At 55.6% G+C, this 21,880-nt stretch overlaps 3 protein-coding genes across 4 annotated transcripts; 2 read left to right on the forward strand and 1 right to left on the reverse strand.

Annotated features, from left to right (window-relative positions):
• The first annotated feature begins 303 nt into the window (after window positions 1-303).
• On the forward strand, window positions 304-8,659 carry ESAM (endothelial cell adhesion molecule). 2 transcript variants are annotated; one of them, XM_045894788.3, is made up of 7 exons: window positions 304-533; window positions 4,063-4,250; window positions 5,403-5,532; window positions 5,734-5,889; window positions 7,097-7,219; window positions 7,498-7,624; window positions 7,837-8,659. In XM_045894788.3, the coding sequence occupies exons 1-7, from the start codon at window positions 464-466 to the stop codon at window positions 8,150-8,152; spliced, it is 1,110 nt and encodes a 369-aa protein (XP_045750744.1). In that variant the 5' UTR covers window positions 304-463; the 3' UTR covers window positions 8,153-8,659. The 2 variants fall into 2 exon arrangements, with proteins under 2 accessions (XP_045750744.1, XP_045750743.1); XM_045894787.3 differs by having other exon boundaries at window positions 306-533; window positions 5,331-5,532.
• Window positions 8,660-8,806: 147 nt separating this feature from the next.
• Window positions 8,807-14,726, forward strand: VSIG2 (V-set and immunoglobulin domain containing 2). Its single transcript, XM_045894791.3, has 7 exons — window positions 8,807-9,944; window positions 10,486-10,649; window positions 11,245-11,452; window positions 12,246-12,404; window positions 13,323-13,442; window positions 13,558-13,702; window positions 14,391-14,726. Exons 1-7 carry the CDS (start codon window positions 9,506-9,508, stop codon window positions 14,521-14,523), a joined length of 1,368 nt encoding a protein of 455 aa, XP_045750747.1. The 5' UTR covers window positions 8,807-9,505; the 3' UTR covers window positions 14,524-14,726.
• A 135-nt stretch (window positions 14,727-14,861) lies between these two features.
• Window positions 14,862-21,415, reverse strand: NRGN (neurogranin). The gene is made up of 4 exons (XM_045894789.1): window positions 21,229-21,415; window positions 16,339-16,565; window positions 16,068-16,085; window positions 14,862-15,681 (listed from the first exon to the last, which is right to left on the reverse strand). Exons 1-2 carry the CDS (start codon window positions 21,241-21,243, stop codon window positions 16,344-16,346), a joined length of 237 nt encoding a protein of 78 aa, XP_045750745.1. The 5' UTR covers window positions 21,244-21,415; the 3' UTR covers window positions 14,862-15,681; window positions 16,068-16,085; window positions 16,339-16,343.
• Window positions 21,416-21,880: the final 465 nt, after the last annotated feature.

The raw sequence follows: 21,880 nt of genomic DNA on the forward strand, positions 1-21,880 counted from the left end.
GCTCCCTCTGTTCCCCGTCTTCCTTCCCACCCCCCGGCGGCGTAGGGGGAAGGGTATGGCCCCCCCAGTGTGGCAGTTCAGGACCCTTCCCTTTTCCCCTGGCCCCCGGCCGGCTGTGGGGGCGCCGCGACTTACCCGACCCCACCCTGCGTCCTGCCGGGGTGGAGGCCGCGAGATCCGGCCGTCGGAGCACGGGAGCCGCCCCCACCATCGGTGGCGGGTCACCCGCACGCCCCGCCCGGGAAGACCGCGACCTCTCCGCCCCCTCGAACGCCCCGCCCCCCTGTCCCCGTCGGTCCCCACCCCGCCGGCGGGACACACGCGCACAGATTCTGGCTAGAGCCGCCCTGGGTGTCAGTGGCCGCGCTCCCGCGTCCGCCCCAGCTGCCGAGCCGCCTCGGCACCTGTCGGTCGGTGTGTCCCGGAGCCGGCGCCCCTGACTCCGTCGGGGCCAGGGAGTGCCATGGTTCCCCTGCCCAGGCCCCCTGCGACCAGCTTGCTGCGGTTTTTGTTCCTGGGGCTGAGTACCCTCGGTGAGTGAAACCTGGACGGGAGCGGACTTGAGATGGGTCATGGGGTGAATCCGACTCTGAGGGAGGTGGTCTTGGGCACTGATGAAGGAACTGGATGGATGCGGCCTCCCGCCTCTGACTCTTGCCCTCCTCCCCCCACACTCCCTCCCCCATCTCCCCACCCAGGGCATCACTGGCTGGTGTTGACTTCTGTCTCCGCTCTGTCCCGACAGCCACCACTTTGGGCGTGGGACTGTGTGTGGTAGGGGAGAGGGTCAGGGCATCTGTCTGGGTGTAGACCTCTATGTGAGTTGTGGGAACCATTCCTCACCAGCACTCCCCACCTCCACCCCGCAGAGCCAGATGAGCTGAGCCGCTAGATGAGACACTGGCTAAAGAGCTTAAGGACTTAACTCCAGCCCCCACCCCACACACGACCTGATATGCAAGAACCCCCAGGAATTCCCTAGATCCCAGGCTTGACAAATGCACTTCACGTCAATTCCCCAGTTCAGATCCTCCCTCTACCCCCCCTCCTGCTTCCTGCCCTGGGAATAAAGGGAGGTGCCCCGAAAGCTTGACCGTGAGGTCACTTGGGACACAGGAAACGGGGGAGGGGTTTGAATGCCTAAAGGAGCAGAATTGTGACCCCCCCCCCCATGAAGTCCACCACCCCCATTGGTTCCCAGAGCCAAAGGGACAAAGGAAGTAGAGAGGAGTTTCCTCAAAGAGTCAGCGAGGAAGGGCTCTTCCTTGGAGCAAGTGCTTAAGGAGTGTTGAAAGCTTCCAGGAGCTCCCAGGAGCTGGGGATGGCCCATTGCAACATCTGGAGAGTAAAGCCCCAGCAAGAACTAAGCCCATCACAAGCATGTTTCACTTCCTCTGGCTCTGTCTTGCCACCTCTTTTCAAGGATCCCAAAAAGGGTGAAGGGTGAGTTTGTCAAGGTCAAATTTAACTCATTTCACTCAGGTTGGAAGTCACCAGATACAGAGAGACATAGAGTGAAATTGAGCCACAGTGATGGGGGCTAAGATGGGGACCACCTAACTCTCACCCATGCCCCCTTTAGCCTGATTCGTGCTGCAAGGGTGTTGGGGCATGAAGTAATTAGGGTGGCCAGACAAAGAGGGCTCCAGAGGAGCCCACCTGCCACACCAAAGCCTGGACAGATTTCTGTCCCTCTAGGCTTGGTGGGCCTGCTCCAGGACCCGTTAACCTCTCAGCCCTCTTCTCCCAACGTTAACTCGGCGCCCCTTTCCTTTCTGCATTCTATCCCCAGCTCTCCCATCTCTCTGCTGGGGCATTTAGGAAGCAAGGGAGGAAAGTCCAAGTTCGTTGCTTGGGCCTCGCCTGCACCTCTCCGGCAACTTCTCCTTTTTCTATCCTAACTCTGGCCCTCAGTTTTCTCAAGGACAGCCCAGGCTCAGCGTCCCGACCAGGCCGGTCCCCGGGGGTTGCTGACCGCCCACCCGCCACTCGGGAATTAACTGGCACTCGGGCCCAGGGCGCTGGGGGCAGGCCTCGGCTCTGCTGGGCTCGGCTGGACCGGGCTCTCGGGGAGGCCGGTCCGCTCCGCGCTCCTCGGTGGCTCTGCGCTGCTGCCCCTGGGGCGTGAGAAGCCCGCGGGGGGAGTTTCCCAGAGAAAGGGAGACTAAAAATAGTAGCCCCGGGGAGCGGGCCCATTTTTTTGTGCTCCTTCGGCCCTTGCCGGCTCCCTCACTCTGGTCTCAGAGTGGGCCAGAAGGGTCCCTTCCTTGGGCTGCTCCTGTGTCCTTCACTCGGACCCAACCACTCCGTTGTCCTCGCCCTATGGCACCACGGACTCCGCGAGCGACAAGGGGCTCGAGGGCGGGGAAGCTTCGGGCCCCCTTCAGCTCCTAGTTTCCGACTGGGGCGTAGGACAGGGAGCATTTGCCCAGACCCCCGGGAGTCCATCATTATCTCTTCCACCACCGCCACCCCCACCTTTCGCAGCGAAAGGGTCCATGCAGGACCTGGGGGAGGTCGCTGGGGGCGCCTGCGGCGAAGGAAGCTCGCGCGTCTCCCGCGCCCCCGGCAGGTTTCCCGACGGGAACCGTTTGTGGCCTCCCGGGTGTGCGCGGCAGAAAGGCCGGGAGAGATCCGGCACCGCCCGCAGGCCTCCTGCCGTCCCGGCCTCCCGAGACCGGCGAGCCGGCCGGGTCCGCCCCGGTCCCCAGGGGGGCGTCGGGCTCCTTGAGGCAGAGGTTGTTTTCGCCTGCAGCGCCTCCGGTCCAGCGGCGCCCCGGTCATTGTCTTCTGGCTTATCACCGGGCACCAGTTTCCCGCCCGGCCCGCAGGGACCCCCGCCAGGAAATGGATGGGGGGGGCGCGAAGGCCAAGGAATAGGGGTGGGGGCTCTGTAAAGACGCGCAGCCGGAAAGCCGTGGGGGCGGCGCGCATCCTGGCCGGCTCCGCGCCGGGGCCCTTAGGGGCCTGCAGCCCGGCTCCAGGAGGGCAGCAAGCCCGGGCTGCGCGCGGCCTCTGTCCGCGCCTTGGCCGCCTGGCCACCACGCGGAGATGGCGTCTTGGACTCCAGAGCGCGGAGGCCAAGGACTGCGATGGCCAGCCTCCTCGGGCCTGGCCATTCCAAGCCCAAGGTTATTCCTCCCAAGGGCTTGGGATTCGGCTGCTCCATTGCCTCTCTGAAGGGCAAAAAGTGAATGTTTCTGGACGCCATCGCGGAAGCATTGGTTCCACTGTCCTCTCCTTGAAAGCGACACCCCAGTCCACCTCCTGAACGCCAAGCACACACAGACAGATGACTTGTACTTGATTGTCGGGGTGGGGAGGGCCTTCGTTCGTGTTCCAGCTCTGCCGTGATTTCCTGCGACCTCACAGGACTCGCCCAGATCGCCTGGACCCCAAAAGGGCTCCTTTCTGGGCCTCAACTCTCGGCTTTCCCCGGGGGAGGCCCTGGGTCGGGCCTGAGCGGGAGGCGGGGGAGCACTGTGGTCAGGCGGTCACCGGGAGCGCGGGGCGGCTCCGGTCTCTCGCTCGGAGCTGTTAGTCAGAACGAGCCGCGGGTTAATCGCTAATCCGGCGGCCTCCCAGCCCCCTCCGCCCGTCGGGTTGAGAAGCAGGAGCGAGGAACGCTGGCGGTGTCCTGACCAGCGTCGCTACCCCCTCCTGGGTCTCGCCCGGGGAAACTGGGGGAGCAAGCGGGCTGTGTAGAGTGCAGATTAAAAGTATTCAACCTGCCCTTCCTCTTAGAGGTCTTTCCCCACCCCCCACCCCCGCCTTGGAAATCTGCCCCCTCTTCTTGGTGCTCTGAAATCTGCTCCTCTGGATACAAATAAATGCACAGAAATGTGTCCCTATCCCCTGTTAGGAACCCACGGGCTGAGGTTAGGGAGAATAAGCTCCGATGAAAGCAGGACGCGAGGTCAGCAGTCCCTGGGCAGTGTTCGAGGCCCACAGAGGTTGGGACCCTGCGAGGGACGTCCTTTCTTCCCGCCGCGCTGGGCGAGGTCCACCGGCGGAGCCGGGAGCCAGTCCTCCGCGCTCACGCCTCCTCGCTCTTGTCCTCAGCGTCCCCCTCGCGGGCCCAGCTGGAGCTCCACGTGCCCGCTGGCCTCACCCGGTTGAAGGCAGTAGAAGGAGCAGAAGTAGTGCTCCCGGCGTGGTACACCCTGCAAGGGCAGGTATCTTCGTCTCAGCCGTGGGACCTGCTCGCCGTGATGTGGTTCTTGGAGCAAGAAGGGAAGGATCTGAACCAGGTGAGGGAGGGACGCATCTCAACCAGAGGCTAGCTACACCCCCGTGGCTGAGCGTGGGGAAGAGCTGGTGAGAGTGGGAGGACTGGCCAGGGAAGGAGGGACCGGGAAGGAATTTCAGGAAAAAGTAAGGTCCTCCTCAGCAGCTCAGTTTTTGCTCTGACCTTGGAGGCTGCCCCCCCCCACACCCCCGCCCGGAATTTTCTTTTCTGCAACTTGCCCTAGGAATCCAGTACACAAAACACAGGGAAGTGGAAAGGCATTTTGCTTTGCTTTGGGGGAGGGACAGTGAGGATTGGGGTTTGAAGACCAGGAAAGGGTTAGGGCAAGTTTCACACAACTTGAAAAAGTTGAGCATCTTCTTATTTTCACCTTCTTAATGTTTTGGGCACTGTCACAGGCCACTTCTCTTCCTGAATCTGTCCCACTGCCCCTTTACACACTCCTTTGAGACACAAAGGGCAGTCTCCTTTCCCAACCGTAACCTACCCTCCTTCCTGATACCAGACTTCTCAGAGGCAGATCTACCCAGAAGCCAATGAAACTTCATTTTCAGAGCCCCTTATTTGCTCGGGCTCCTCCCAAGGTTCTGGAAAGTATTTTCTAGAGGTCATTTGATAAATAGGGGGTACGTATGAGAGAAATTTGGATTGCAGAGGTAGATCCAGGTTTCACAGGACCCGAGTTTATACATGGGGAAGGAGGGACATCTTCAAGAAAAAGAAGATTATAAAAATATTTTTTAAAAAAATTCGTTGATCTACGCCTGCAATCTGAGTTTCTTTCATAAATACCCCCTGTTTACATTATCCCTCACCATTATACCACTTTCTAAATGCCCCAAGGGGGAGATGAAGAGACAGAGCATAGGGGATCAAGAACTGTTGTGGGGAAGAGGACCCAGGGGCAGTGAGAGGGAGTCTAGGGAGACAGGGGGTGAATGGGGAGCTGGGACAGGTTAGAGGGGGTGAGTACAGGGGAGGAAGGCTTGAAGACTGCCAGTGGGGGTGGGGGGAGGATTAGCCGAGCCTGTGGGCACAGGGCACACATGTAATAACGGGGAGGCATCGTGTCCCACACCAGGTGTTGGCGTACATCAGTGGGGTCACGTCAAGCAAACCGGGGGTATCCCTGGTCTACTCCATGCCCTCCCAGAATGTGTCCCTGCGGCTGCAGGGCCTCCGGGAGAAAGACTCTGGGTCCTACCGCTGCTCTGTGAATGTGCAAGACCACCAAGGCATCAAAAGGAGCCACAGCAGCAAAACTCTAGAGCTCAGGGTGCTGGGTAAGTGAGAAGCGCACACTTGGCAACACCTTCCCCAGCCCCAGTGGAGGCCAGGCAGCTCTCTCTCCCAAATGGCTGAGCATAAAGGTTGGAGGAGGGCAGACAGAGTGATAGAAGGGAGGGGGCAGTGTGTTTGGGGGTGGGTGGGAGGGATCTGTTGGTCCCTTGGGGTTGAGTTTTTAACCTGTCTCTCTGCTCCAGTTCCTCCAGCTCCTCCATCCTGCCATCTCCTGGGCGTGCCCCGTGTGGGGACCAACGTGACCCTGAGCTGCCAGTCCCCAAGGAGTAAGCCAGCTGCCCAGTACCAGTGGGAGCGGGCACCCCCATCTGCCCAGGTTTTCTTTGCACCAGCTTTAGGTGAGGGAGCTTGAGGCTGTGGCTGGGGGAGGGAAAGATGAGCGGCACCAGAGGGACGGGGGGTGAAAAGGGCAGGCAATGCTGCAAAGTCCTGGGGCAGAGGAGGGTGTGGGGAGAAGAGGCGGGGGGGAAAAGAGGGCCCAGCAGGTGCAGCCTCTGTGTTGGGGACTTACACTTGCTGTACACTTATGTTACTGAAGAAGCTCTGGAGCTAGATAATATGCATTCAAATTCTAGCTCTACCATTTACTAGCCGCGTGACTCTGCTTCCATTTGTAAAACGGGGATGTCAGAGCCCTGATTTGAACCCATTAGTTATAAAAGATGTTTTGGGACAACTGGGACATTTTCAATATGGATGATTAGATCATTATTATTAGGTATTAGATAATTCCTTTAGAGGATTATTAACTTATCAGATGCGGCAGTGGTATTGTAGTTATATGGTCTATGTCCTTATTTTTTGGAGACTCATGCTGAGCATTTATTTTTAAGTGTCTCACAAAAAGAGAGAGAAATGAAGTAAGTATAGCAAAATGTTAGCAATCATTGAATCAAAGTCGTGAGTATATGGATTTTCATTTCGTCCCTCATTCTACTTTTCATGTGACCATTTTTATAAGAAAATTATTTGTATTTTTTAAATAGTGCTCAGCTCGTAGGTTTGTTGTGAAATTTTCCTAAGTTGGTACGTGTAAGGGACTTAGTCTCTGGCATAGAGTAAGTGGCCAATAAACTTTAACTATTAATAATCATTATTTCATATAATCCTTTCAACACCATCAAGGAGGTCATATTACCCTGTTTTACAGATCAAAAAACTGGGACCCAGGGATAGCAAGTAACTTGTTTAAAGTCGCATGGCCTATTCTTGTCAGGTTTTCTGATCCTAATGTGTTCTTTCTCACCACTCCGCCAATCCAAACTAAAAGTAAACATGGTGTTTGGGTTTTTCTGGGCATCAGTTCCTCTCTGAATCTTTTTAGATATCAATCAGGGACATTGAGCAGTGGAAGTGGGGAGTGCCATTGAGTTAGCAGTTCTGTATCAGGGGCAGAACCCAGCATGCTGGCTATCACAACTTTTCCCACCATGAGGGAACAGACAGATGAGTCTCCCAGAAAGTCAAAGAGGACATTCCAGAAGGGACAGAATTTTTTCAGTGGGAAAGACGGTCCTTGGACTGATGGCCCAATTGTGTCCACAGATGCCATCCGTGGATCCTTAAGCCTCACAAACCTTTCCAGTCCCATGTCTGGAGTCTATATCTGCAAGGCCCACAATGAGGTGGGCAGTGCCCAGTGCAATGTGACCTTGGAAGTGAGCACAGGTCAGTGAGGGGTAAGTGTGGTTAAGGAGAAGATTGGACACTGGTGGGGGTGGGGTTGCAAGAGGAGAGGAGGCCTGTCTGCTGAGGCCTCTCATTGTTAACAGGACAAGGAGCTTGTCCTGGTCAGATGTTTGTACAAATGTCTGGTCACTGACTGACCATTTTCTGCTTGACAGAAAATGGAAGAAGAAAAACTGTTTGTGGTGGCAGTGGGGTAGAGGGATTGGAGGGGGTGGGTACCAGCTGGGGGTCTCCTTCTGACACCAAGGCTTTTCCAGGGCCAGGGCCTGCGGTGGTTGCTGGAGCTGTTGTGGGCACTCTGGTTGGACTGGGGCTGCTGGCTGGGCTGGTCCTCTTGTACCAACGCCGGAGCAAGGCCCTAGAGGAGCCGGCCAATGATATCAAGTAAGTGTGTCTGGTCTCTGCCCGAACGGGGTTCTCCTAGCTTCCCTTGGCTGGAAGTTTGGGCAGCTGTCTGAAACATCATTCCATTGGGTGGATTTTAAGGGAGGGGAGAGTGAAACGGTGTCTGAGCAGGGAGTAAGACAAAGCATGTAGAAATTCTCCCCTCTCCCCCCCTCCAGCTTCTGACCTCTTATTACTTCTTTGATCACTAGGGAGGATGCCACTGCTCCCCGGACCCTGCCTTGGCCCAAGGGCTCGGACACAATCTCCAAGAATGGGACACTTTCCTCTGTCACCTCAGCACGAGCCCTCCGGCACCCCCAAGGTCCTCCCAGACCTGGTGCACTGACCCCCACGCTCAGCCTCTCCAGTCAGGTCCTGCCCTCACCCAGGCTGCCCAGGACAGATGGGGTCCAACCTCAGCCGATATCCCCCAGCCCTGGTGGGGTCTCTTCCTCTGCTCTGAGCCGCATGGGTGCTGTCCCCGTAATGGTGCCCGCCCAGAGTCAGGCTGGGTCTCTGGTGTGATGGTCCAGCCACTCATTAGCTAAGCCATCTGGTTTCTCTCCTTCCTATAGGGGTCACCCCTACCTCAGAGGCCTGAGTCTTGGGGGACCACCTTCCAGACTTCCAGTCCTCTGCCCACATCTTTCTTTACTATGGGAAAACTGAGTCTCTGTTGAGATCCAAACATTCAGGAAGTAGAAGAAGAGGAAGTGGACCTCAGATTAGGAAGAGCCCCTGCCCCCTCCCCCAGTCCTCCTTAGGACTGCAGGGAACACTGCTGAGATAGGGCCCTGGTAGGGACTGCCAGTCAATGAGTCCTCCAGGCCCCCTTGATCTGTACTCCACCCCATCTAACAGCATCCTTCACTCCCACTCCAGCTCCCTGCATTCATATAACCTGTCCTGCTGGCTTGGTTGGGTTTTGTTGGGGCAGGGGATCGGGAAGGTATTTTTTAAACTAACTTGAAATGTGTGTTTTTGTTTTTATTTTGCAAATTTCAATAAAGATGCATTGTGTTTGTATGGAAAGTAGGAGTCAAATTGCCTTTTCAAACCCTGGAGGGCTTCTCCACACAGCTTCCTGGAACAGCTTTTCTAGAGTCTTTAAAAGGGTCATTTGTGGGGACGCCTGGGTGGTGCAGTTGGATGGACATCTGACTCTTGGTTTTGGCTTAGATCGTGATCTCAGGATCCTGAGATGGAGTCCCGCAGAGTCTGCTTGGGATTGATTCTCTCTTCCTCTCCCTCTGCCCATCCTGCTTGTTCTCTCTCTCTCTCTCTCTCAAATAAATAAATAAGTCTTAAAAAAAAAAAAAAAAAGGGAGGTCATTAGCTATCAGGTGGCTGGGGAAGGCCCCAGAAGTTTGAGGCCAGGAAGACCCTAACCCACTGAGCAGCAAGGGGATGAAACCCGGTGCCCTTTCTGCTAGGGCTTGAGTACTCACGGACTTCGGGTGTGGGTGCTCTTAATCTCCTGCTTCCTCTTAAGGGCAGGAGGGAGAAACCTGACTTGTTCTTCCCTCCCCCAGACCACTGAGTCCTTAACAAACACATCTTCTTGCCCTCCAGTGTGGTGAGGGAAAGCTGGACATAGGATGGGGTGCAGGCGTGTGCCCCAATTCTGCCACACCCTTTCCTATCAAGGGTGGGGTCTCCTCCAAGACTCAGTTTCTCTGCTGAGAAATGGAGTGGCTCTGGGAGTGGGGAGCTGGCTTTAGTTTCCATGGAGACTCCTACCTCAGCAAGCAGTGATAAAGGTGCCGAAGAAGGACTCCCAGAGAAAAGAAGGACTAGGAAGGAATAAGAATCTCGGAAAGGGTCAGAAAGGCTCTTCTGCCCGGGGCTCCTGCTCCCGGGAGGGACCCCAAAGTGGTGATGTCCATTTGCCGACTCAGGTTATTAGAATGCCTCCCTCTTCTTCAGGGGCCACTCTTTGTTGGTCTACAGAGCGCTCCAGATCTGATCCCTTCCCCCTGGGGTGCCACCCAAGCCCAGCCCTTTTCCCAGGGCCTGACAGCTTCAGAAATCGGGGGGAAGCGGACGGAAGAAGGGAGTAGGGCTCGAATGATTCCAGTATTGGGGCTGGAGGAGGGAGGAGCATTTCCTTACCTGAGGGCACGGGCCTCTCCCCTTGTTTGCTCTGAGATAGCCAGTCTCGCTCCTGCCCTGCAAGAGGCGGCCGCCCTGTGGGCGCTGCCTTCCCTCCCCCAGACCCAGACGCCCAGACCGACCCACAGACGGCTGGACTCGGCCATGGCCCGGCTTTCGGGGCCCTTCCTCTGCGGGGCCCTGCTGGGCTTCGTCTGCCTGGGCGGTGAGGAGGCGGCGGGCGGCACCGCGGTCAGAGCTGGGGGGCAGACGCCTGGCCCCCCGGCTCCTGGGGCCGGCTCAGTCCCGCGGAGCGGGCTGGGGGCGCGCGGGGCCGCAGGGGCCCGGGGTCCGCGGGGCGGGGCCGAGGAAAGGCATCGAAGGCCGGGCGGGCGAAGGACACAGTCACGCAAGCCGGCGGGCAAGTTGGGCCTCCCCGGGAGGCTTTAACCACCACCGGACTATTGTTTTCCTTTCCCTGACGAGCACACCCTCATACCTGGCCCAGGCTCGGGCCTTTTACCCACAAAAACCCGGCCGAGATGTGTGCTCCTCCCTCCCGGCAACCTCAGGTTTCGAGAAGGGAGGGATTGAGGGGAGGGAGCTGAGCTCTGGAGGAGGAGGGAGGCCTTGGGAGCCGCGGGTTGGGCCGGACCCCAAGACCGCCACCGGGATTCGGGGCCGGACCTCCACTCCACCCCAGCCCCGGGCCTGGCGCCGTCCGAGCGCTTCTCCCGCCGGCCTCCCCTGTCTCTGTGTGCCCCCAGCCCCCGGGCTAGCCGTGGAGGTGAAGGTACCCGCCGAGCCCCTGAGCACCCCCGTGGGCAAGACCGCAGAGCTGACCTGCAGCTACAGCACGTCGGTGGGAGACAACTTCGCCCTGGAGTGGAGCTTTGTGCCGCCTGGGAAGCCCATGTCTGAGTCCCACCCGGTGAGCTAAGAGCGTTGCGCTGGAGTGGGGCGGCCCTCCGGCCTCTTGGTGGGGTTGGCTGGGAGAGGCTGGAACAGAGGGCCCACCCAGGATGAGGGTGCGGGTCAGAGAGGGTGGGTTGGGGATCAGCATGCTTGGATGAAAAAATGAGTGGAGTCTTTCTAGATCTTCTTAGGACCACAGTCTGCATGACTCCGTATGCCATATATGGCCCTGTATATCCAACCTCTCTCCCGGAGCTCCTACAAGCAACTCCCCTATCCTTGTGCAGTCCCAGTTTCATTAATGCTAAGCTCTGGTGATTGTTAGTAGGATCAAATGCCGCCCCTTCCAGGAATATTTGCATTAATTTCCCCCCTCAGATTGAGAGCCGGGCTTAGCTGAAAGCAATAAAACTAGTTTATTTAGCCCTTGGGAAGGGATGGTATTTGGGGACAGATAGACCTTGCTGGTTCTGGCTCCAGAGCATCAGCTTCCCTGTCTGGTATAAAAGGAGGGGCCTCTAATACCTTCTTATACCTGCTTTGGAGAAAGGACTGTAGAGTTGACGCCAGGCAGAAAAAGGCACATATGTGTGTCTTCTGCTTCTCCCCAGATCCTGTACTTCACCAGTGGCCATCTGTATCCAACTGGTTCTAAGGCAAAGAGGGCCAGCCTGCTTCAGAACCCCCCCACAGGAGGGGTGGCCACCCTGAAGCTGACTGATGTTGACCCCTCGGACACTGGAACCTACCTCTGCCAAGTTAATAACCCGCCAGATTTCTACACCAATGGGTTGGGGCTAATCAACCTTACTGTGCTTGGTAAGGCAGGCTGGGGACCCACCAGCCACCCATGTACTGAAAAAGATTGCGCTGGCCCTGCTAAGTTCCCTCCCCCAGATCCCTGATTTCCAGCCCAAGCACACACTGCACTGGGGACCCCAAGGGAAAATACCTCCTTCCCAAAGTCCTCCACCCTCCACAAAGAATGCCTCTTCCCTCAGTCTCTAGTCACAAAGGGTTCAAGAGAGAGAAAGCTCTTCCCATATATAGGGATCTGAGTCATGCCCCAGACAACTCTATCTTTGGGGGAACGTCCCATTTGTAGCTCAGATTCTGTCTCTCCGTATGTCAGTGGCAGAGAAGGGGAGTGGCCATTAAAGGAACAAGGGTCCCTGTCACTAGGCACCAACCTTGTGTTCACAATTTCCATCTCACTCCAACCCAGAACCTGCTCAGAGATGAGCAAACAGAAACTATGAAAGAGGCTGGGGATGTCTAGGTGGAAAAGTGAAGATTTAGGAGGTGTGTAACAATTGCATTCAAATATCTGAAGGCTTGTCCTGTGGAGGAGAAATTTTTCATTTCTCTTTGTGGGCAGAAATTGGGACCAAATGGGTGGATATTATATTAACACAGATTTTGGCTCAACACGAGGAAGAATTTTCTAACAATCAGAATTTCCAATAGTGGCAATCATTTCCTGGGGATGCAGTGGAATGTGAAGAGAAGTGGACTACTATTTGGTGGGAGTACTGGATGGAGCAGGAAATCTAGCACGTGATGGGGGGGTGGGGCTAAAAGATGGCTAAAGTACTTTCTGTGATTCTTGCAGTGCCCCCCAGTAGTCCCTTGTGCAGTAAGAGTGGTCAGACCTCCGTGGGGGGCTCTGCTGCCCTGAAGTGCAGCTCTTCCCAGGGAGCCCCCAGGCCAGTGTACAACTGGGTACGCCTTGGATCTTTCCCTACACCTTCTCCTGGCAGCATGATGCAAGGTAAGGGCCTGGGGTATCAGGGAAGAGGGGACTCAGGACCTGGGCACACCTGGTCTCTAAACTCCACACCCCCTCACTTATCGGTTCTGTGCCTGTGGGTCTGAGATAGACCACCGTACCATTCCCTGCTTCTTCCCTGGGGTCCTGTATTGCTCCCTCCTGTCTGGCTTCCTGTGGTCTGTAGCTCTGTGCTCCTGGGAGCATTTCTCAAGTTACATGTACTCCTGGTGTCTTGGATGACAGTGGAAGACAGGGGGAAGAGAGGGGGTCTTCTATGATTTCCACTTTTGGGGATTTCTTGAGGGTCACGAATCATTTCCAAGCTTCCCAGAGAGGAAACTGAGGCAGAGTAACATGGACTGGCTTGAATCATTTAGTCAGTGTCTTGGGAGGAACCAGGTAAATGGGTAAGAGCCTTGTCTTCTCAGCTTCCTCATACTTGTTCCAGTGCCCTGTCCCTTGCCCCAGCCCCAGCACACCCCTTTATCAATCCAGAGAGCCCTCTGGATCATCTGGTGTGTTCTCTGCCTTCTAAAGGGAGGGTAAGCAGCTTAGTAAAACATTTGAGCTACCCCAGAAGGTACAGTTTCTAGCAATCAAGCCTTCCCTTCACCCCAACCAGGAGCCTGACATCAGCCAGTAAGCATCCCACCCCAATCCCATGAGTGTGCCATCTCCTCCTCCCCTGAAAAGGCAGCTGTGCAGGGTGGAAAGAGCACGGAAGTGGCAGTGACTTTGGCACTTCCTTTCTGGGTCACCTCGGACAATTACTTTCCTTCTCTGAGCCAGGGTCCCCCCTAATAAATGAGGTTAGTCCCTTCCTGACAGGATTGTGTTAAGGATGAAATATGTTTTCATCATAGTAGGTGCTCCCTGTGAGTTGAATGAATGATGGAACACTTCCTCCTTACCCTCTAGATGAGGTGTCTGGCCAGCTCATTCTCACCAATCTCTCCCTGACCAATTCTGGCACCTACCGCTGTGTGGCCACCAACCAGATGGGCAGTGCGTCCTGTGAGCTGACCCTCTCTGTGACTGGTAGGGAATGCTGGGCAGAGGCCCGGCTGGCAGGCCTGGGCTGGGGAGGCTGCGTGAGACACCTGGGGAGAGGCCAGGAAGGTCTGCCCCTCCGAGTTCCCTGTGTCCTCTTTAGACCCATCCAAAGGCCGAGTGGCTGGGGCCCTGATTGGGGTGCTCCTGGGCGTGCTGTTCCTGTCAGTTGCTGCGTTCTGCCTGATAAGGTTCCAGAAAGAGAGGAGGAAGAAGCCCAAGGAGACATATGGGGGTAGTGACATTCGGTGAGCAGGAGGGCTGGGTGGGGGTTACAGAAAAGGAGAAAAGGGCTTGGATTATGAGTAGGTGACTTCAGCCCTCAGACTCTGACATATTTCGGGTTGTTTGGGGGTAAGGAGTGCTGCTCAGCTCTGGGATTCGGTGGTGGGGGTGGCAGGTAGAGCAAGTGTGCTTGCGAGTGAGCGATGCACAGGGTGGAGGACTTGGTTCACGGCTTCCCTCACCCTCCTCACACTTAAAAGAATTTTCAGTTTTTAAGTCCTTTTCATATATATATATATATATATACACACCGGGTATGGATGCCAAGAGTTGGATTTGTCCTGAGCCTTCAACTGAGTTTAGTTCTTCTGTGTGGGGGAGTAAGGAAAGGAGAGGTAAAGCTGCCTCTGTCACCCGTTAGCTGTCAGCCGTGGGGTCCAGAAGAGGGCTCAGAGCAATATTTCTCAAAGTGTGGTCTTCAGATTCCCTGGACAGAAAATACCAGATTCCAGCTACTTCCTATTCCTCCTGAAGCAGTGTGCGTGCGTGTGTGTGTGTGTGTGTGTGAGATGGGGCCTGGAATCTTCATTTCAACCCAAATTCCACAGATGATTTTCAGGCACATTAAAATTTAAAGTCTTTGGGTTAGAGGATGGGGGGGTCTCCTTTGAGGGATGCCCCCAACCTTCACTAAAAATTTTCTTATATCAGGGAGGATGCCATTGCGCCTGGGATTTCAGAGCAAACTTCTGTGAGAGCTGATTCTAGCAAAGGGCTCCTGGAGAGGCCCCCCTCTGCCAATAGTGTGACGACCACCAAGTCCAAGCTCCCTATGGTTGTGTGATTTCTTCCCCTATCCTTAAGGGGGAATATCAAGAATTAAAGCCTTTGGGTACCATATTGTCTCCCTCTTCTTTCTGCCGGCATAGCTAATTCCTCTAGGCGGCACAAAGAGTATTACCAGGACGCGAAGGAATGGGCTTGGGGTCCCAAATGAGATGCTGTAGGTGGGAAGTTTGGTTGGCTCCAATCGAGTAGGTTTTAACAAGGTCCTCTTCCCATTTTTTCCCCTCCTCACCTCCACTTTCGGGTTTGGTCAAGTGAAATTTGCTCAAGCTTCAGGTGATGGTTCAGGCGATGGCCTTGTGCACCCAAACTCCCTTCCCTCCGGCACCCTCTGAATACTTGGACATTCCTCTTTATTGTTCACATTCCAACCCAGCACGGTCACATGCACACACGGAGATAAAAATCCTTCGGGCCACAGCCCCAGGAGCCCGGCGGGGGGCGGGGCTAGCAGGGTGGGGGCGGGGCCGCGGCAGGCTCCTCCTACCGAGCCTCCCAGGAGCTCGGCGTTTGCATAAACAAGATGAGAGCTGGAGAGGTGGCTCTCGGGGTGCGCCGGGGAGAGGGGAAGCAGATTACAGGCAGGCGTGGGGTTGGGGTGCGAAATAGGTACTTCCCTTACGATCAGAGCAGGAGGTATCCAACACCATAAAAACCCTCTTTCCCTCTCTCCTCACCCCAGAGCCAAAGTTCTGGGGCTAGGCTGGGGCGCGAACAGCACAGAGACGCAGAGCGCCCCCTTTATCTGCGCACAGAACGAAAGGACTTTTTTTTTTTTTTAAGTTAGTGTACTTGGGCGACGCTTAGGGCGCCCTCCGCAGTGCGCGCAGGGAAGTGCACGGAGGCTGCGGAGGCAGAGCGGCATGCGGGGTGCGGGCAGAGGTGGGCGAGAAGCAAAAGAAGGAAGATGTGAGAGCGCGGGGTTTGGGGCTAGGGTGGGAAGGAAGGGCGAATGGGGACCATATTAGACTGGAGGACTAACTAAAAGGGCACGGACTTAGCGACTCCTCGACGGAGCCTGCCTGGGAGACGGAGTCTCTGGGGACGCAGGGAGGGCTCCTGAAGCTGGCAGGCTGGTGGGAAGGAGAGGATCACAAACACGGCAGGGAAGTCTCGTCACTGCGAAGGGGACGCGGCATCCATCTCTCCTTGGCAACTGAGGACAGAGAAGGTCTGAGCACCTGCCCTCCCGGGTACTTCCTCTCCCCCTTCCTTCTCCCTTCCTGAACCAGGACACCAGGGCGGGGAGCGCCAGGGGACCTCAGTCACCCAGAACCCCCCACCCGAGTCACTGAGCTGAAATAAGCTCGTGGGCAGTGCGTGTGCGCGCCGCAGTGTTTACAGCCTCAGGCCGGGTTTGTGCAGCCAAATGGGGGTGGCTGCGTTTCTGTGTTGGTCCAGGTGTGTCCCTGTCGCAGCCTCAGGCGTCCAGATGAAAACCCGCAGGCTGGAGGGGGTGACGGCGGGCAGAGGGAAGGGTGGGGGATTTGGTCCTTTTCTCCCCCTCAGGCCTCCCACCCGCTTCCGAGTCTTATTCGTTACCTTTGAAAATGCTCAGTTCTTCGGTCCAGGGCGGGGCAGAAGGAGGGAGGAGAGAGGAACAGGTGAGCTCTCGGAACCCGCAGCACCCTCAGCCTCCTCCCAGCCACCCACCCCAGGGCTCGCCTGGGAGCCCCCGACCCTTAGCTCCCTCTCCACCCCGCAGCCCGCCCGTAGTCTCCGGGCTCCTTCGGAGGGGGAGCGGGGCCGCTCTCGGCAGGTCCCGGGTTTGGGAAGGGGGAACCTGCCGCCCGCCGCGCCCCGCCCGCCTCACCTGGCCTAGTCTCCGCTGGGGCCGCCGCCCGCGCCTCCCCGGGCGCCCCCAGCTCCGCCCGTTCCCCCGTGGCCCGGGCCCTTCCGGCCGCGCTCTCCACTCTTTATCTTCTTCCGCGCCATGTGGCCCCGGAAACTCGCCTGGATTTTGGCCGCCGCTGCGTTGGCGCCAGGATCGTCCAGCGGGATGTCTAGGATGTCGTCGTCCGGCTTGGAGCACGCGCTCTCCTGGGGGCGGGGCAGGGGGTACTCGTGGGATGACTGGGATGAGACCCCGACAGGGTAGGGTAGGAGTAGAGCCTTGGGGGGAACCGACGCGCGAGTGGGAAGCGCAGAGAGGGGAGCTACGGGCGTGGGGAAGGGCTGAGCAAGGGCCGCGCGCGCTGGGGTGTGTGTGTGTGTGTGTGTGTGTGTGTGTGTGTGTGTGTGTGTGTCCCTCCTGGAGAGCGGCAAGCAAAAAGTTAGGGTCATGGTCAGGTGGACACAGCTGTGTTTCCAACTCAGGAAAGAGTCGTGCACGGTGGGATGGGGTCCAAGACAGCCAGAGAGCCCTGAGTGAGCTGAGCGAAGGGTCCATCACCAGCGGCTGAGCTGGAGAGCGGCAGAGCTGATGGAGGGTGGGCTGGGAGGAGCAAAGTAGACAGCCCAGGGACTCCTGGATGTGGCTGCCCCTCCCCCCTGTCCTCAGAGGGTGCCTCCAGATCAGCAGGGCCCCTTCTGAGTCCAGGATTCCCTGGGACAGGGTGTAGAAGAATCAGGCCAGTCCCCTCCGTAAGTAAAATTACATCAGGGCTCAAAGCTGGAATTAGGGTGAAGGTGGGGCTAACCCCCGGTGAGTCAGCCTCCCTCCACCTAGGGCTAGAGGCCCAGAGACTGCTTTGCCATTGATTCTTCCTTTTCCAGTGCTCCCCAGGAGGTACTCAAACACAGCAGAGACGAGGTGGTCTGGAAGAAGCTACAGAGAAAAGGCTTCACTCCAAAAAAGACAAAGGAAAGATGAGGAGCAAGAAGCCCTTGGCCTTGTGTGCTCCAGAAGAAAGGCGTTATGACAATAGCTCCCCATTAAGTACTTCTCTTGTTCCTGGCACAGTAACACAGTGTTTTACAGACATTATTTTATTTAGTCCTGGCAAAGCTATGACGCACCTTTTATTGTCATCCTAGTTTACCTCTAATAAAACTGATGCTGTAAGTGTTTATAAATCTTACATGAGGTTGTACAGATAGTTACTAATGGACCTAAGATTCAGACCCTTGTATGTCAGAGTCCAGAGTATATTTTCAACCCCTATTCCGTAGGATAAGCAAAGGCAGTCAAGAAAATGAACCAAGCTCTACCTCTTGTTACCTAATGCTTTCTTGTCTCAGCTCCTTCATCTGAAATCAGGATCATCGTATCTACCTCTATGGGTTGCGAGGAAGAATAAACAGCATGATATACATCCAGTTTCTCGCACAATCTAGTTGCTCAATAAATGGTAGCTATTACGATGATTCTTTTAATTAATAAGTTGATGTGAAATAGTTGTTTTTATAGGCCAAAAAATAAAACAACCCCAATTTCATATGGTTCAGCCTATAATAATCACATCCACCCCCGGGGCCTCAGGTTTCTGTCTCCCACAGCCTGCCCTAGCTGAGACAGGCAAAGGTTAGGGAATAGATGGTATTGATTTTAGAAGTAAGGCTCTGGAATGGAGAGGGCCTCAGTCCCTGAGCCCCTTTGTTGCTTAATATTATGCACAGCATTAATGTGGGTTGGGATGCATATGGTTACTATGGAGTTAAAAAGGTTTTTGATCTGACCCTGTGGCTTCTAGGAATTCTCTCCTCCCCCCTCCATCCCCCACCCCAAGGACTTCTGCTTTAAAAATGGCTTCCCCTCATCATCTTCGCAATGCTGTTTTCATTTCCTGGGCTTCAGTGTTCTGCAATTTGTGTTCAAGATGCCCACAATTGATTTAAATGCAGTTACAGAGAGTTATTAAGAAGCCTGAGGGGATTGGCACTCTTTTTGTCTTCTGCAGGTCTGGCACTCCCTCTCTGACCTCTTATTCTCCACCTGTAATCAGAAACAACTCTTGTGTTCCTTGATTCCCAGAGCTCATGCCTCTCTTGGGATATCCTTAGGGAACAGAGGTTCTCCTCAACAGAGGGCAACGATTTAAAACCAACCAACCAACCAACCAACCAACCAACCAACCAACCAACCAACTAACCCATTCCTGATCCACCTACCCTTGGCCAGCAACTATGGAAGAAGGGGTATCTTCCCCCAACTGTGCTACGACCAAGCTGCTGTCTCTACCCACGTCAACCGGATCCAGAATGGAAACCCAGAACAACTGGCAGAACCATCCAACACACTACTCCTCCCCCAGATCAGCTCCCTCTCCCTCCAGCTGAATTCTCAGGGCAGAGCAGCTAGGTGGCCTGTCCACAGGCAGAACCGGAGAGAGAATAAAAGGAATCCAGGAAGGGTCATGGTTCTGGGCTGGTGCCTTCTAAAGCCTGAGAGCTCCATATGAACCAGCGGTGGAAATGTGCACTAGAGGGTAAAACAGGAACCATGGCTTCTGGTCCCAAGCGGGCTTCACCTCCAGGGGTCTCAGTTTCTTCGGGCCGCAACTGGAACTTGGCCTAGATGGATAAATTCTTTAGGTCCCCAATCCTAAAAGCCTTAAGAATTATCCCCGCTAGGGCGCCTGGGTGGCTCAGTTGGTTTAAGCCTCTGCCTTCGGCTCAGGTCATGATCCTGGAGTCCCAGGATTCAGCCCCGCATAGGGCTCCCTGCTCAGTGGAGAGTCTGCTTCTCCATCTGCCCCTCACCGCATTCTTGTGCTCTCTCTCAAATAAATAAATAAATAAATCTTAAAAAAAAAAAAAAAAGAATTATCCCTACCTATTGCTTACTATATGCCAGGCCCTGTGCTTTGCACACATCACCTCACTTAATCCCCACTTCAGAGGTCAAAAAACAGCCTCAAAGACATGTTGCAATTTACCCAAGGCCACAGAGCTAACAAATTGTGATGGGATTCGGAAGCCTCAGGGCAGGTAATTATTTCTAGGAGTTCAGTTAGACCAAGTCAACCAGACTAAGCGAAAGAAATGAGTGGAATCCAAAAAAAATGTCTCCTTGCCTTTTCATATTAAGTGAATGGAGGGAAGTCATATATATGTGACTATGTAAATCAGCAACTGGTACATTTGAATCAGCAGCTCTGCCTCTTAAAAAAAAAAAAAAAAAGCTCTGTTTTCTTCTCGAGCTTCCTTACCAAGGGGCAAGAAGGAAATAAGGCAGGACTAAGTGTTTCCCAACACCAGGTCAGATGGTCAGCAAGGAGAGCCCCAGAATGAAAGATACAGAGGGCCCTGCCTTGGGGTGCCTGGCTGGCTCAGGCGAGAGGGGTTGATGTAGAGGGGTTTGGGCGTAGAGCTTACTTAAAAAAAAGAAAGAAAAAAAAAGAGGGCCTCTAGACCCCAGATGCACTCTGTTCTCTACATGTCCCAGCTCCCTTCCAGCTCTCAGTCCACCTCCACAGAATGGGGATGGGGTAGGAAGATGCTCAGTCTCAGCCCTGTTCCAGCCCTCTGCCTGTCACCTCTTCTTTATTTTCTTACCCCCCTCGGCCCCCCCGCACATTCTTGCAATGGTGCTGTCTCTTGCTTAGTCCTTTAGCCCTGCAGATCTGGGACAGGGCCTCACAGGGTTGTTGTGATGATTAAATATAAAGTTAATATGGTAAGCAATCACAAATTGACCAATATTACTGATGTTAATGAATCAAAATCGTAATAACAACTACAATGATTTACCCCTAAGTTCTTTCTGCCTCTTGGTACCCAGACATAGGGAAGTCTCATCTCTTATAAACTGGGCTATTCTTTCCTTCCAAACCTCACTTTTTTTTTTTTTTCTTTTCTTTTGTAAGCCATAGGGTGGAGGGTGGGGAGCAGGCAAAGTCATAACCTCTTGTATCATTAGCTGGGTTGACTGAATGGCAGAGAACGCAAGGACTTTGGAGTAGTCTTTCTCCATATGTAGGGGCTAAAAATAAATAATTAAAAGTAGAAAATAAATAAACACATTCCATATATGTATGATCACTGTACTCCTCTGGGGTGCTAGGAGCCAGGTCCTGTGCCAGGCGCTTTCGTACCCAAGTCACCTTAGCAGCAATCTACTTGGGCATCAGGCACTCGCAGCCTCCAGGTCTCCGTGTGGGCGCTGACAAATTGCAGACACTTCCTTGCCTCGCCAGCAGGGCTCCCTCGCGGTCACTTCACCCAGCCCCCTCCGGGACTAGATGGCGTTGGGGGACGGGCCAACCCCTCCCCAGAACCACACTGACTAGGCTCTCTGCTGCCCATCATCATTCCTGAGCTAACCAATATGAACTGACTGTCCACCCCCCAGCCCCCCGCGCTGTACACGAGGGTCACGGAGATCGTCCTGTCTGCCCACCTACGGCGGTGGCAGTGGGATGGGGAATGGAGTGAGGGCGAAAGCCAGGGGAAAGGAGACCGAAAGGAGTCGCCGCAGCTTCGCTACAGTTTACAGCGTCTCTCCGGGGGAAGTTCCTCTTCTCGTCTAACCTGCAGCTTCGCTGCTGCAGAGCCCTGCAGAGTCCACGGTCCAACCTGGACTGCCTGGCGGATGGGCGTCCAGACGCCCCCGCGAGTTGGGGAGCATTTTTCCTAGGGCTTCCAAGTCAGGCGGGTACCTTTCACCACCCACCACCCACGTCTCCGCAGGCACCCCTTATTGCTCCTGGGTCTTCTGCACCCTCAAATGCACTTCCATCCCTTACTCTCCCTCCAGGGGGTTCTTGGGAGCCCCTTGCCCCAGATCAAGCTGAGTGCCCGTCCCCCCGGCCCTCTAACTTACGGTGCAGCAGTCCATGCTGGTGTTGGGGTTCCTTGGCTGGGGCACAGGCTGGCGCAGGGCGGGGGTGGGGTCTGTGTGGTGCTGGGTGGGGACTCTGGGGCCTTGGGGTGCCCGCTGACCAGCGCCGAAGCAGCCGCTCCGCTCTCGGGTCCTCTCTCCCGCGCTCCGCTCTGCTCGCGAATGTAACCTGAGCCCTTCGGTCGAGAAGCCAATCAGGAGAAGGCTCCGGCAGGGCGGGCGGGGATTTTACAGGGAGGACCACGCCCCCTCCCTGCTCCCTCTGCCTCGCTCCCCCTCCTGCCCCAACCCCTCCGCCTACACACTTCCATCCATTCCTCCTACACACCCCATCCTCCCAAATTCAACCCCCTTGTTTGCTGAGGCGGCAGACTGCCAGGCAGATGTATGCCGCAGCAGGCAGAGGGAGGCCCCCGACATCCCGGGCACAAACACACTCACATCTGGGCACAACACCCCTCCCACCCGTATGTGGAAAACCACGTACCCCTCACCCACCTCCCCACACTTCCACAACTTAGCTAGAGTCCCAAATATGGCTGCCTCTAACTCCTCCTCCCCTCACCCCCGCCAGTCCTCAAAGAAAAGCCCCCTAAGACGTGCGTTTAAAAAAGTCCCATCATCACTCTGCTAC

Source organism: Mirounga angustirostris, unplaced genomic scaffold (assembly GCF_029215605.1).
Source record: "Mirounga angustirostris isolate CCGP_5_RB_7025 unplaced genomic scaffold, mMirAng1.0.hap1 SCAF_13, whole genome shotgun sequence".
Taxonomy (NCBI): Eukaryota; Metazoa; Chordata; class Mammalia; order Carnivora; family Phocidae; genus Mirounga; species Mirounga angustirostris.